The sequence below is a fragment of the Gossypium arboreum genome, chromosome 10 (genome assembly GCF_025698485.1).
Source record: "Gossypium arboreum isolate Shixiya-1 chromosome 10, ASM2569848v2, whole genome shotgun sequence".
NCBI lineage: Eukaryota > Viridiplantae > Streptophyta > Magnoliopsida > Malvales > Malvaceae > Gossypium > Gossypium arboreum.
Genome location: NC_069079.1, coordinates 24,076,363 through 24,092,301, shown reverse-complemented (window position 1 = coordinate 24,092,301; position 15,939 = coordinate 24,076,363). Strand labels below are relative to the sequence as shown.

At 32.1% G+C, this 15,939-nt stretch overlaps 1 protein-coding gene and 1 long non-coding RNA gene across 3 annotated transcripts; both read right to left on the bottom strand.

Annotated features, from left to right (window-relative positions):
* Window positions 1-366: 366 nt before the first annotated feature.
* Window positions 367-6,874, bottom strand: LOC108489424 (uncharacterized). The gene is made up of 7 exons (XM_017793970.2): window positions 6,459-6,874; window positions 6,269-6,380; window positions 5,410-5,571; window positions 3,749-3,795; window positions 2,245-2,359; window positions 816-882; window positions 367-735 (listed from the first exon to the last, which is right to left on the bottom strand). The coding sequence occupies exons 1-7, from the start codon at window positions 6,660-6,662 to the stop codon at window positions 681-683; spliced, it is 762 nt and encodes a 253-aa protein (XP_017649459.1). The 5' UTR covers window positions 6,663-6,874; the 3' UTR covers window positions 367-680.
* A 1,415-nt stretch (window positions 6,875-8,289) lies between these two features.
* Window positions 8,290-11,085, bottom strand: LOC108487802 (uncharacterized). Of its 2 annotated transcripts, none has more exons than XR_008271842.1 (6): window positions 10,951-11,085; window positions 10,819-10,832; window positions 10,469-10,573; window positions 9,472-9,695; window positions 9,106-9,138; window positions 8,290-8,562 (listed from the first exon to the last, which is right to left on the bottom strand). It is a non-coding gene; the product is annotated as an uncharacterized LOC108487802 (long non-coding RNA). The 2 variants fall into 2 exon arrangements; XR_008271843.1 differs by having other exon boundaries at window positions 10,819-10,871; window positions 10,951-11,080.
* Window positions 11,086-15,939: the final 4,854 nt, after the last annotated feature.

Here is a 15,939-nt window from a genome sequence, read left to right as displayed (position 1 = left end):
ATCGCCATAGTTGGTCCCAAAATCTTTCCTATTTAAGATCCCAATCGGGAAATGGAGGTGATCCCAATCGGGAAATGGAAGTGCTTCAATTTTCGTCATCTCAAAGCCCCGCTAATAAAGCTGAGCTAAAGAGAATCTCATGCTATGTTACTCAAAAAGAAGACCTTTCATCTCTTTACAATTAAGGCTTTCTCAAAGCAAGGTTTTCCAAAAATTATTCTGTGAAATAAACAGACTGCTAACATGGAAAGGTGAGGTTTTCAAAAATAAGAGGACTGACCCTGCTTTGTAGCCCAAAATCACACCTGAAAGAAAAAAGGGTTCTTGACTGCTTTTGCTACTTACAAACTTCCTATGTGAGAAATCTTTATGGGTCAAACATGCATGTCTTCCAGTACAATCAATAGAAGGTTAGAAATATACTAATATGTACAATCCTGAGCGTGAAATGAGGCCAAGTATCTAGAAGTTTTTCAAGAGCACTATATTTAAAGGTAACATAACTGAGATACAGCAAGAGGAGCCTAGCAATGCGCTAAACATCCTAAAATACTAAAAGCTTCATTCTTTTGTATAAATGTGAAAAATTTACCTTCGTATAGTAAATGAAAATGCCAACGTTAGTGAAATTGTAAGATTTGCTGTATGATATGCCAAACTTGACAAGAGTGCCTTATCTTCTAGCTATCCTTTTCGTTTTCACTATCCTGCAAAATGATGCCCCTCGCTTTTGCCCTGTCAACACCAAATTTTAAGTCATTGCTATCAACTGATTCAGCAGAATTAAGTATCTTAATAAGAATGATGATAAATACCTGCGATGTGTAGGTACAGGACGTTTAGTAACTTTTGTTGGGCCAGGACTCTGAGCTGCCTGTTTGCCTGGTGTCCAGTTTGAAAAGAGAGAAAAAAGAAGGAAGGGGGCAAAAACGCTTACTTAAAAAACCAATTCCATGACAGCTCAAATTAGGGGTATAGAAAAACAGAAATAGAAAATTAAGAAAGCCAAACTATTAGTGCAGACACTGAGAAAGGACAAAAACAGATTTGCAAAGTAGAAAAGATCACTAACTGAAAGAAAGTGAGAGATGCTCACCCTCCCCTCCTCCCTTTGAACAATCAAGAAACTACAATTCCAGTTTCTCTTTCTTTCAATAAAGAAAGTACTGTCCAGATTCAGTTGGAATATAATCTCAACATTTTCAAAAACAAACTAAATCAATGGATTGAACCTTAGCTTAGTTGACACCATTACTATTGCAATAGCCAGTAGGACGTGAATTCTATCGCACTTAAGGGTGTGTTCTCCATTGCAGTGGGAAAACACTTTTAGCTTAAAAGTGCTATTCCATTGTAGAAGCAACAAAGAACACTTGGTTTTTGGAGTCCAAAGGGCTAGCCTAAGAAGCACTTTTGGGAGAAAAAGTGCTTTTGAGATAAAAGCATTCTTAAACAAGACGCTTTTGAGAGAAAAAATGCTTTTCTAAAACCAAAAATTGGCCAAACACAAAAGTAGAAAATTTGAGCTTTTGTTAAAAACGCTTTTTGTCCCAGAAGTGCTTCTTAAAAGCATTGCTAAAGTAGCCCAAAGTGTGGTCAAAAGTGCTTTTCCACTCAAACGCAAAACCTGGGATTTAGGTGTTTTTAGTTTTTGACTTTTGCTTTTGGAAATGAAAATTATCAAAATAATCTTTACTTATATTAACTATTTAAAAGGTATATAAAAATTAGATTATTTTATACATCATTATATTAAATTATTTAAATCTTATTTATAGTTAATTTTTTAATTTTATATATCATTGATTTTACAAATAATTTATATTAATTACTTAAAAGATATTTAAAATTTATATTTCATGTATCATTATATTAAATTATTTAAATATCATATAACTTAAATAATTTATTACTTTCTGCTATTATGTTTGGAAAAGGCATTTTAACCTTTAACCGCAATTTTCGATAGAAATGAAGAACACTAAAAATTAACTATTTTTTTTCACAACATTTTGAAAAGCACTTTTGAAAAGCATTTTTCAACCGTAACAGAAATGGAAACTAACGTTCGCACTTTTCTTCCAATTTACAAGTTGAGTAGAAATAGGCATTGTATAAAAAATTAAAAAAGAAGAAAATCTAAATCATATGGTAATGAATTCACTGCTAAATTGAAGATATAAGTTAACATACAAACCCTGAAAAATCACAAAAGCATCTCGCAAAAGTAAATACAAAATTTACCTGGAGGATTTTGGCCATTTGTCAAATCTACTTTTTCTAATGAATTTATCGCTTTTTGTAACTTTTGCCTCTTTGAATTTAGCTCCAATTGGCTGTGAAAGATTTCATTCTTTTCCTGGTAAATAGAAAGGCTATTTACAATAATATCATTCTTTATAGCTACTACACATGAATTTTAAAAGTATTAATAAAAACACAGATATATACCAACTAAAAGACACAACCGCTACCAGAGGGATAAGCATTCGTATATCTATATGTTAGCCCTAGTTTTTCAAATGTTTTGATATAACAAAGTCAAATTATAAATTCTCCTCGGCCAACTTTGCAATCAATTAATATAAGCTCTTGTAAATTTATTTTCAAGTGTTTGTAAACTCATCAAATGATTTAAGTTATAAAATGCCTTAGAAAAATATTGTTTCAAGTCAAATTCTACAACTTTGGGACACTTCTACCAATAGAAGTGCATAGAAGTATCAGTAGAAATTACATAAAAGTATCAGTAGAACCAAGTCAGAGACCACCCCAAGATTTCTCCCAGACTTCTACCGATACAACTCCAGTTGTATTGATACTTGGGTTGAGTTCTACTGGTAGAAGTAAGTCGGAGCCTTTCAAGCCAAGCATCAGACTTTAACCAATACTTAGGGGGATTTCTACCAATACAACCAAGTCAATGAGCAATTTTTGGTCTACCCTGCACCTTCTACCGACACAACTATTGGTACAAGTCTGAACCCTAAAAACCCTCAGGCTTCTACCGATACAAGTGGACTTCTACCTATACTCATGGCTCCAATGATCATAATTTTTAAAACTTCTGCCGCACAAGTCCACTTGTACCGATTCAAGTGGTCTGCAGTCTGCAATTAATGCACGAATTAATTGCAGCAACGACTCTAATTTGCTCCCACCATCTCCAAACGTCCCAATGGTTGTTAGAAGACATAAATACAAGTCAATAGCTCAATATTGAAGATAAGAAACAAGCTTGTAAAGTCAATTGCACAAAATTCCAATCTTTTTATTGATATTCTCCTTATTCGTCATACACACACTTGAGCAACCATTTTTTTTATTCTTTTTCAAGTGTTATATTGTTATTGAGTGAGCTTTATCATTGTAATATCTTCCTTTGAGAGGAGTCTTTAATCCCTATTCTTATTCCTCATCTTTGTAAGAGTTTGCTTAAAATTTTTGGATAGAAAATATTAAGGGAAGTGGCTCTATCTTGCCTAGTGGGAAGATGGTGTTTTGCAAAGGTTAAACATTATCTTTGCAATATAGTGAATTTAGGAAATCCTTAGTTGTGGTAAGCTAAGGTAGTGGAGGTAGGCAATTGGAGCCGAACCAAAATTATTGTCTCTCCTTTGTTTATCATATTTTTTTAAAGTTTTTAAAATACCAATTCAACCCCCCCCCCCCAAGTTGGTGATTATTGAGCCTTAAAACTATCATTGCTTAGGGATAGCAAAACCAAAATAGATTATATCAAGAATACCTTTTCAACTGATATCAATTTTGTCAACTGCAAACAGCGCTCTTGTTCTAAGAGAAATCAAGCAGGAAACAATAATTAATGAAGGTACAAAAATTTGTAACTAATCGAAAACAATAATATTTCTAATACATTTTCTAGTAATATTATTTACATAAGAAAATTTAAATAATAAACATAAAACTTGCTATAGATGTGAGAGAGTCAAAGGGTTAAAGAAAAATAAATTATAAAATAGATATTTGCAAATATTAAGAACTCCTATGGAATATGGAAGCCCTTAGGGAAGAGACATTTTTTGTTGAACATGAGATCAAAAAAAAGAAATCTCACTTTAATGAGGTATACATAATGGAGACTCCTAACTTTCAATATATTATGTAACAATTGTTAGACGCTTTTGAACTTTATGTGCAAGACAATTCCTGAAATTAATAGAAAACTTAGTCAAACAAGATAAATGTCTCAAACAAATACCACAACCCAAAATAAAACCCTGAGGCCTCTAACGAGATTGAGTTTCTACTTCCAAGCAAAGGTCAAAGGCATGATGTCCACATAATCAATGAGTGGGTAATTTAGTAAGTAATAAATATGCGTAATTAATAAATAATTTTCTTATTTACACTTAATTTTTATACATGAAAATCAGGGGAAGCCTGTAATATCCAGGAAAAATGAATTTTGCGTGGATATTAAGAGCATAAAACAGAACAAATAAGTCAGTTGCCTTCATGGCTAGTTAGTTTCTCTTTTGAAGAGATTTAAATCCCAGAAACTTCACTTTTGTTCAACTTGACAATAAACACTTAGTTGGCTTTTACAACCAAGACATGGATGTAAGTATTTCATCTAAAACAGATGCACTGTAAAGAAATATGCGGTTGCAAGTATGGAATCTGCACCTAGAGAGAAGCAATTTCAATACCAAAAATAAAAACCCTCCATTGAGAAGATACTGTATAGATAAGGTTTTCTCGTATGGAGTTAAAAGTGCCTTAATGGTCCTCTTGGGAACTTATTTAAGCAGCATATCCTACCTGGTTTTCATGATAAGGATTTTGAGGGAAAAAGATAAAATTTTCAACCACAAAGCATCTTCTTAAATTCTATAGTGGGGCAAATCTCTCCCTACAAATCTACAAAATCAGCCTGACAATTAATTCCCAAACTAATAACCCCTTAAAAACCAGACATTTCAAGAAGCATACAGATTAGATTTGGATATCAATTTGTGGCACCAAATCTGAAACTCCTCAGCAATAATATTTTGAGAAATGACAGGAGCCAAAGTCCAACATAAGAAAATAGAGAACTGTCTGTTCCAAAAATGATTTCACCGCCTAGACAAAACTTTTGGATTAACTAACAATAGAAGTATACAAATTATTAAACATTATATGTTCCTTTTTTCCCCCAACTAAACATAAGAGTCAGTTATCAAGATCACTGCAAGAATTTTTTTTTTTTTAAATTTTCCCTTCCTTCCAATGGTATTGACAAACTAGGAACATTGTAGAACTGGATGTGCCTCAAAATTACAAAGAATTAGTATAGGATAACTATGAATCAAGATAGAAAAATCAAGAAACTGCTATAAAGTTGCTTTCAAAAAAGAAGAGAAAATGACAAGTGATTCCAGGGATGAGCAAAGAGAATAGGACCTTCCATAAATAGATATTGCAAGCCTTTAAATGCTTTAAAAAGTTCCTGTGAAAGATTAGCCACAGCATCTGAAGCAGCAGCACCAGTAATTTTTGTGAGGGAAAAGGAAATGCGAGGCATTCCTTTTGATTTCTGAGCAACTAACTTTGCAGATTTAGTATCTGAACCATAGAAAGAACAAATATCAATAAAATTGAATTCGTTTGCTATTTTTTTTTCTTAAATCCAAAAGGTTTAAGATTGAAATGAATTCATATAATTCATTCCCCAAGTCTAAATTTCTTCATCCTTCCTTCCAAGCAAGTCAAAGGAGCCAACTTGGCTCATCTGGAGTTTCAGTTTATGAAAATTATTTAGAACCAGTTTACAAGGGCAAGTCTGGTGGGAATACTTTCCCAACACCATCCAAAGGGAATTTAAAGAGATAATCATCAAATTTACCATTATAGTATTGCTAGATCTTTGATTTCAACCTGTACAATTTTGTTGAATTTTGGAACCATAATTATTTTGGTTGATCGTTGGGCAAAATTTAACATCACAGTGGATATGAGATCACCGACCATTACCTTAGGTACTTCTCATGAAATTGAAAATAACAATTGGAAGCACAAAATATAACTAAGGAAAAGATGTATCAATATGCTTGGCATTGTATATTTCCTTTTTACTGTGAAATTTCATGCCATAAATTCTATTTATCTAAAATCTAAATAAATTGGAAAATTCCACAATAAAATTAGCTAATTTGGGCAACTAGAAACTCAAATTTTGCTGCTAAAACAAAAGCTAAAGATCTAGATTGCAGCCTCATAGAGGGTAAAACCGAACAAATAAAAAAAGAATATTATTGATTACCATTTGAGTCAGGAAGTGCTTCCAAGAGAAGCTTTACATCTTCAGACTTAATGGAGGCTACCAGATAGTGAATGAATTCAGACCAAGAACCGCCTATCCCAACACTGTCCCTCTGCACATTAAACCATTATTTGCACAAAAATAAATAAATAAAAAATCCAGCAAAGCAAATCAAGAAGACGAAGAAGACCATGTCCTCAAGCTGCGAAACGGAGCATACGGACTCCCAAGTGGTGTGGCGGAAATCAGAGACGCAAATCCTTAGATGAGATGAATCAGGAGAATGAACGTAGAAAACGAAGGCGCTTGATTGGCCCAAACCCGAATAAGTACCCGTCCATTCGACCTTTGGTTCGCCGAATATTGGCTCAAATTCTTCCAACACCGCTGGCATGTTGGCAACGATGAATGACTAGAGAGGGAAGAAGGGTTCGGTTTAGGGAATTCTCAAAAAGGTTTAATTTTATTTGTTTATCAAAGAAAATTGTAGTAAAACGGACTCAATGCTCATTAAGGACGGTCACCCAAACCAGCTCAAAGTTTACATTAAGTTTGCAGTTTACAATCTTGACATCCGGTCAAATGCAAGAAAACGATTTAATTTTCTTTTAGGGTAAATTACCCAATTACTCTCATTCTTATTTTGGTCACTTTTAAAGGGCACTGGAAGACTAATTATGTATTTTCACTTTAGTTACTCTAAAATTAGGGTAAATTATTCTCGTCAATATTTTAGAGTAAATTATTCTCGTCAATCACACTAAATAGGGTAGTTCTTATTTTGGTCACTTCAGATTCTTTTTCATACAAATGCACTGTTAGTCTTTCGATACCATTTAACGGTAGAGTGACAATTTGATCAATTTCTTTTTTGGTAGCTAAATTTAAAAAAATTTGGGGTGACCAAAATGAGAGTGACCCCTTTTTTAGAGTGATTAACGGTGTGGTTTACCCTTTCTTTTAAAATTTATCAAATAATGAATATAGATGGAGTGGTAATAAACTTGTATTTTAATATTATTAAATATTTGTTTCATCTTTGAATTCATAATTTTTAATTTTTATTTAAATATGATACAAAATTATGAAAGATAAAAGTGTTATCATAATAATATTATTATAATTTTAAAAGGGATATTTTTTAATTTTATAACTAAATTGGTGACTTAGTTTAAGGTGACACCAACTCAGTAAAATACTCAAACAATAGTATTAGATATGCCCCACATTTAAAAGTTAGTTTCTTTACTTTTATTCTAAGAATTTAGTTCTTCTATTTTCAGATTTAAAAGTTTTAATCTAATTATTAATATCGTTAAATTTTTTGTTAAATCTACTAGTGTGACATATTGAAATAGAAAATACATACTTGGTAATTATGTAACAAAAAAAATATTGTAATTGACTTGAATTTAATAGAAGAATTTTAATAATATTAACAATTAAACTTACATTTTAAATCTAAAAAAAGTAGAATGAACAAAATCCTTGCCAATAAAATATTTTTAGGAAAATAATTTCGGAAAATGATTTGCTTTTGAAAATGATTTACTTTTCTTGTGTCGAATGAATTTGTGTAAAATATTTTTGTTATTTGATGATTTCCTAAAATATTTCATAAAAACTGTTTTAAATTAAACAAATATATATTTAAGAATTTATTATCTTTTCATTGTTTAATTGAATTTATTATATATATATATATATATTAATAAATTTATATTTTAAATTATTTTTACATATATTACAATGATTTATTAAATGTATATAATAAGACTGTTTTTTTGTTTCACTTGAAGACACAAATACGATATAACACATTCATTTGATATAAATATGTTTGGATCATACAGGATTTGTATAGATTATCAATCAATTAATTACAACTTGTTTAGCATCCATCCATAAAATGTTTAGAAATTTCTTTTCTTGATTACATATAATAAGCTTAAACTTCTTTAAAATGGATGTGAACTCAAAAAGACAAAATTGAAGATTATGGAGGACACAAAGCACACCGATTATAAAAACCAACCAAATAGCTTTAACCATTGATTTTCTAACACACTTGGACAATGTTTTGTTACCCAATGACGTAAGGTTCAAAAAGTGTTATCCAAGGATTTGGATCATACTACATTACATCAGAAGCTCGTTCAAACTCTTCTCTTAGAACTTTAATGCTGAACTTGTCCACCACTCGACCAAGGTCATGAGATACCACAAACGGATCCTCTATGCAGATTAAATGACGATCATTGCCAATTTTTCTTGTCCAGTCTTTTTCTCCCTTACTGCACAAATGGAGTCATCAAATTAAAAACGTTTTTGTTTTGTAGAATTCATTTATTTTATCCCCACCTACAACTATTTAGTCCTCGGTTTATGCAAAACCAAATATAGCATCTATTGACCATTTGCAAATTACAAGCCATTCTAAAAGAGTGCACTCATGTTTCTCCCTGCTCAGAACTTACAACAGTAAATGGGATCTGTTAATATTTTAATTCACTCACCACAAGATGCAACTAATACCCAAAGAAAGTATTTAAAACGAAACCAGATACATGAATTTTAACTTGTACTTATAAGTTCAGAAACCATGAAAACATTTTATATTTTCACCTCAAACTTTATTAGCATTCCTGAAAGATAATAGTTTGCATCTCACCTGATCAAGCTTCCTGTGCGTACAGATATTACTGAATTTGCATAATCATGAATATATGCTAATAGTTAAAGAATGCCCACACCAACAATGTTGTAGCAAAGATAGGGCAAAATCCAAATACTAATTAAAAACAAAAATTGATATGGGAAGCAAAAAGCATACACACCTGCAAGCATGGAAGGATAGCAGGTCTACGTTGCTGTAAGAAATGAATGCACATCAAAACATACCAACAAAGAAAATACTAGTTAAAAATAATAATTAATAAAAATAAATAAATAACTAACAAGAACATGTGACTTTATAGCTGCAAGTTAAATTAAGCAATACCTGAAATGTGTCCTACCTATCTCTAGATACATGAATCCTACCTAAATTGGTATCATCACAGCTTATAAGCTTATACTTTTATCTATGTTTTTATTCATTTCAAAGCAAACCAAATAGACTAACCACAAACACCATTGAAATATGCTGCTCAGGAATGATGTTGCTAGCTATGGGAATAGCATTATAGTTGCAAACAACTCACGCGTAGCTAGATAGAGTCCTTTGGTAAGTTGCATTCACTCATCTGGTCTTGGCCCAGTGTTTCACAGTAAAAGCCAACTGCTATAATCTTACATCGATCTTTGCATAATCTCGTAGAAGCGTTGTATTTACTACAGCAAAAACATTGTTTACGCATATGTCACAGGAAATTCCAGTCACTGGATCCATAAGCTTTACTATGGGGACCCTAGCACGAGTCAGTGCCTGTACATGAGGCCAACAACAAGTTATACTCAATTTTATTATAAAGTTTAACCATGAACAGTCTAAGTTTCAATTGCAATATTCTCTATACATATTATGAGTCTGAACTTCAAGTGCAAATTCTCTATACAGATTATGAAAGCATATCAGCTGGAAGTGACAACAAAAAGTAAGAAAGTTCAATGGAAACAGAAGGAGGGGGGCTCAGAACCTGCAACTTCTCAAACTAATATAAATCAGATGATGAACCTTAAGGGTTGTAAAATAGAGACTACTTAAGGGGAATGTACTAATCAAATTTCGGCAGAAGATTTTCGCATCTTAAATTATTATCCACAAAGGCAAACAAAAAAGAATGCATTAATTGCCACTTGTAATCAACCTATCAAGATTACAAACCTGCAGAGTGCACAAATTGTAATCATGGCTCATCAATATTGGCCTATTTAAAAGTAAAAAATAAAAAACCAAATTCCTAGGAAGCAGCTATGAATAAATAGAACAAATCAGTTGAAACAAAGCGAATTCAGAAAATTGCCATCCAAAATAAAACAAAACTGAAAATCTAAGCAAACATTATATATCAATTTGAAAGGAAAAAAATTATCGCTACAGCACATATGTAGTTTATTACAATGAATTAGAACCCAATTAAACCTTCTCTCTACCCCCATTATTGATCAGCCAACTGACAACGAAAAGAATAATAGTAATCATCAATTGAATGCCGAAATAAGAGAACTTCCCAACCAAATAAAAAGAAAAGAAAATACCTGCGTAAGTGATTTGCTGTTAGAAAATTGATGGAGGTGGGAGAAGAAGAAAGTCGTGGTGAGGCTTTCACAATTGGAATAATCCTTCCAGTTGTTGCATAATTACTGTCCAAATCAAATACCCAGAATCAATACTTTATCACTCTGTCCTTAACATTAACAAAATATAAACAGATAAAAGAGTACCCAAGAAGAGAGAAAGAGGTGAAAGCAGCCATAGATTTTTGGGCTGATTCATTTTCTGCTTCTCCCAATTTAATGATGGATATTATTTTCCGGAAATCATCTAATAAAATTCTAGGAAATTGCCAAAATTATCGGTTAAAATGAACATAAAGAAGATGTCATACCTTAAGCCAAGACCCTGCGAAGAGGAAGATTTGAGCGAAATGAAACAGCAGCCCTGAGAAGAGAAATATGCGACGGACACAGCAATTGAAATAAAAGATGAAAAACAGAAGAAGTAGAAGGAGGAAACTTACCTGGATGAAGAAGAAGGAAGATGAGAAGAACTGCTAAGAGAGATTGGTGAGAGTTGGAAAATGTCTTATAGAAAAAAAAATCGGTAAGCCATTTTCCGTAAAAGCATTGATATTTTACCTGTGTTTTTGAAAACATTTTACATAAGTAAAATGTTTTCAGTCAAACAAACAGCGTAAAACTAGTAAAATATTTTCAGAAAATTGTTTTCCTGATAAATAAACAGATCCTAAGAGGACTCAATTTTAAATATATGAAAATATGTGTCAAAGTGACCTTCAATCTTTTTTTTTCCCCTCATTTCGACATCTAAACTAGTTTTCCATTGTAGATTTTAGTCCAAAAAGTGAACAATGTTAAAAAAACAAGTGGTACCCCAACTAATGAAAACGTAGCATGTGTTTGCCCTTTATTTTATTTTATATGACAATGGTGTGGTCATTGATTGTTAACATGGTCATTAATCAATAATTGATTGTTGCTTGATCTAACCTTCACCGATGTCAGTTGATATTGACTAATCAATTTTAATTTGATTTTTAATATTTTCTTAAAAATTTTTCAATTTCAAATATATATTACTTTTAAGTTTTTGAAAAAAACTATTTTTTATAAATTTTCTATAATATATATTTGTTACAAACAAAAACATATTTTTAAGTGTTATTTTTGAAATTTTTAAAATTCTAAATGATTTTAAAATTTTTAATATAAATTTTAATTTTTCCTTTTTGAATTATTTATATTTTATATAATTTTATATTTTTCTTTTTTATATCATTTATATATTATAAAAATTTTAATTTTTGAATTTAATAATTTTTATAATTTATTTATATTTTAAAATTTTCAAAATTTCAAATTCTTTATATTTTATATTACATTTTATATTTATTTTATGTAATTTATATATTATACAATTTTTATATATTTTTGAATTTTTAAATATGTTAGTTTTAATTTTCAATGTTTTAATGTAACAAATAATCCTTTAATCAAATTTGGTAAGATATGTTTTAAGAAATTATTTTCAAGTTATTTTAATATTTAGTAATAAGTCAAATACTTCAAAATTCATTTCAAATAAAAACTCTAACTAGTTTCAATCTGGGTGCAGTACCTAGGCCAAAAGGAATAAATACTCATAAAGGGTATTAGACCTTAGTAGTAAGCTTTTTGCCATGGGGATCGGATACCGGACTCCCAACTCAAGAGGTACCGAACCATTTTCATTTTTGGTCTGATATTCACTTGCTCAACGATCACATTTTTAAGGAAGGAACCAGATCCCAAAGACCAAGCTACTGGTACTTATGCTGTTGAAAAAATCTGATTCAGGAAATGGTTTTTATAGTTACAGCAAAAGATTAAAAAATTTTAATATCGAGTAGGTTTGTAATATTTATAACAATAAACTTTAATTGAATACTACATGTGCTTTGTATGAGATGGAATCGAGTTAGTACTTGCTTTCAATCAAACAACCTTCTCCGTTATCCTCGTTTCACAAATTATGTCAAATGTGGGCTTGAGCAACACGAACCAAACACAGATTGGATATAAATAATTAAGGCTCAAATAATTTATAATTAAGTTCAAGCTTTTCGCCTCTTAATTTTAAACTTATTTAGTCACCAAGTCATTTCACTTTAGTATCGTGGCTGAGTTCTCTCCAATTACATACCATTACAAAAGCTACTTAATAAATGCTTGTCCAATGACCTTGTCATAAGTGTGTTACCCTCATAGGATATCCTTAATCTTTTTAGGATAAATCTGTTCTCCCAATATGATCCTATTTTATCTCATGATAATCATTACATAATAAATTACTATCAAATAGTAATCAAATCATTTATAATAACACAAATGACTCATGGCCTCATTTACCTTAATCTATCTTGTAATGCAAATGAGAATATATCATTTACCATTTAGTTGGGCTATGAATTCCACTATTGTGGAATGATGCCACATACCGTAGAAGTTGTATAACCAACACACTAGCTTTTGATACGTATGTTACACTATGAACGTCACAAGTGAATAAATCTATAAACGAATCTAGGACATATTCTACTCAGCCTGATCAATCACTTATATGTCTCTATCTTCTAAGAGTCATCTCCTCCAATGCTCAAGACAAAGTATCTTCCAATTGGACTTGATAAACAACATATTAGTCTTTCAATCGATTTTCTTGTTTTCGGTTAGACTAAAAACATATTTAAATTATCTATTAATACAAGTTATCTTTTCATAGCGTAATTTGATATGTCAAATTAGGCTTCCCATTACACTTAAAAAGCTTATTCTCGAACAATTTAGATGTCTTTAGTATAGTTTCCTTGAGTTTAGCTTTTTGCATTAATAAGTGATTTTCTCTGTTTTATGTTATTTTTGAGACTCGAGTTGGCTAAATGCATCATAAGGAACTTAATGAGTTGATTGAATGTTGTAGGGAGTATATAATGACCCAAACGTGAAGAAAATATCACTCAAGAGGGGTATATTGCGATATCGAAGCATGGAAGTCGTGATACTCCTGGCAGTGTTGAAATGAAGAGAATTGAGTCAGCTCCAATGATATTACGATACCAAGAATGGAGTTCCAAAAACCGTATTTTTTTACACCACTGGAATTCGGGTCGTTACATAATAATTCAATATTGGGCTCATATATAATAAAAATTAAGCCTAAATGTAGCACCCCAAACCCGGCCCAGACGTTATGGCCGGATCCAACATGCCACATCGAAGCATTCAAAACATTTCCGATCCAGAAAGAAAACTTCTTGAGTGTTTTAAAAGATGATTTCATTATAGGTTAAAGTGAATGGAAGTCGTGCACCGGTAGGAAACCGAAAGAGGAGGTGAGTCCATCGGATCGCTAAGTACCAAACTCTCTTGGATCCAATCCTAGACATGCAAACCGCCATTGCCATACCTTAACGTCATGTATATTTCTAGGAAACCGATTTGATTAAGTCCTTTTAGGAAAAGTAATTAATTTTGGAAAATATCTTCATTGCGGAAGCTTTGCTTGTTTTCGTGTTATTTTGAAATCAATTCTTGTTTTTGAAAACGCGCCTAAAGCTATCTAATTTCAACATTTAAAATATAAATATTACCTATCTTAATAAAACATATAAAACCATCAAAAATAAATAAGCGGCCTTATTACATTTAAAAGCCCAAAACCTCAAACGTAATTAAAAGGATGTCCAGTTCACGGAAGAAAATCAAACTTTCGAGCGGGTGGCCACTCCAATTCCCTCACGACTCCAAGCCCACTATGGTTGGGGATTTCTGCGTGGATGAAAATAAAAGGGTGAGTTTGGGAAACACAGGTGTAAGGAAAACTCATTCAAAGCCCAAGTCGGCTCAAGCCTATTGGGCCTAAGCCCATTCAGTAATAATGGTCTTGGACCGAGCCCTTTTCAGATTACAATAAACCGGGCCTTAGCCCTTATTCAGATAACAAGATGGCCCGTAAGCCCATTTCAAAATATATGCAACATCAGTAAACATATGCAAGCCCATCCGGGAGACTACTCAACCCACCAACCACTACACTCCACCCGTACCCGACCATACACTCCATGTGGGGAATAGCTCAACCCACCCATTTAACACTCCACGAATGCCTTGCTTTGCTCGATTAACGATAAATTGAGACAAAGCCTCCAGTACGTGGACAAGCCACTTTCAGTACTTCCTCCGTCAATATCCCAATCCCATGCATCAGATAATAACAACATGCATTTAGGTCAATTTAACCCTATGGGTATTTCGGTAATTTATCTCCTAGGGATAAAACTGTAAAATTCCACTTTTAAAGGTATTTCAGTAATTTATCTATTTTAGAGTTTTTCATGCATATTCCTACTTTTCACGTACTAACAGAATCACGTACCGAGGGTTCTTACCGAATTGGGCCCGTTGGCCCATCATTCCAATTTTGGCCCATTAAACCCAAAAATATCGAGGGCACAGAAATCATGCACTTTGCAGTCCAAATTTTGCAGCTTACCAAAAATATTAATCGATTTACCTCACGAGCATTCGCACACTCGCAAATCTACAAAATACCGGTTTTCGGCATTTCGGCTTTTCAACTTTTGTCGATCCAGACTAAGAAAGAGGGTGTTAGTTACACACTGCTTTTGCGACGATATCTTGACGAGATCCACACACGAACGCCTACAATTGGATTACTAACACATTAATCTAACTATTCAAATACGAACTACGTATTAACCCCTTACAATATTCGGCCAACCACACCTACAGATAATAGTAAGCTTATAAGAAAACAATAAGCAACTTATTAACAAATTTTTGTCAATGTTTACCACATAATCATAATTTCACTGCAAGCTGTCTTCCTGAGCAACAGTCACTAAATTATTTATAACTGGAGCTACGAAACTCCAAATCAAGTGCCGTTAATTTTCCTTGAAAATAGACTCATATATCTTCTATCCATAAAATTTTAAGAATTTTTGGTATGGCCAATCAATACCAGATTTTTCTTAAAGTTTCCCATGTTTCACTGTTTGACTAATCTGACAACTCTTCATTACGAATCAAATTTCTCATTGTATAGAATTCAAAATATTTTCTCGTTTATTCCATTTGAAACTAGACTCATTAAGCTTTAATTACATAATTTATGCAGCTTCTAACTCATCTCCCACAATTTATGGTGATTTTCCAAAGTCACGTTACTGCTGCTATCCCAAGCAGATTTATTACCAAATCACTCTTTCACACCTAACTTGCATGCTTGTTATTTAAACATGTATATCACCAATCAATCATCACATATCTATGATTTTACTTAAGTATAATCTCCATTTCATCATTTTAAAGCATAACATGCTAGCTGATTTTTCCCTTTAACATCTAAGGCATATGCATGCTCATTTGTTTGGCTCAACTTCACCTATCTTCCATTTTTCATCAAAAGAACATGAAACAACAACCAT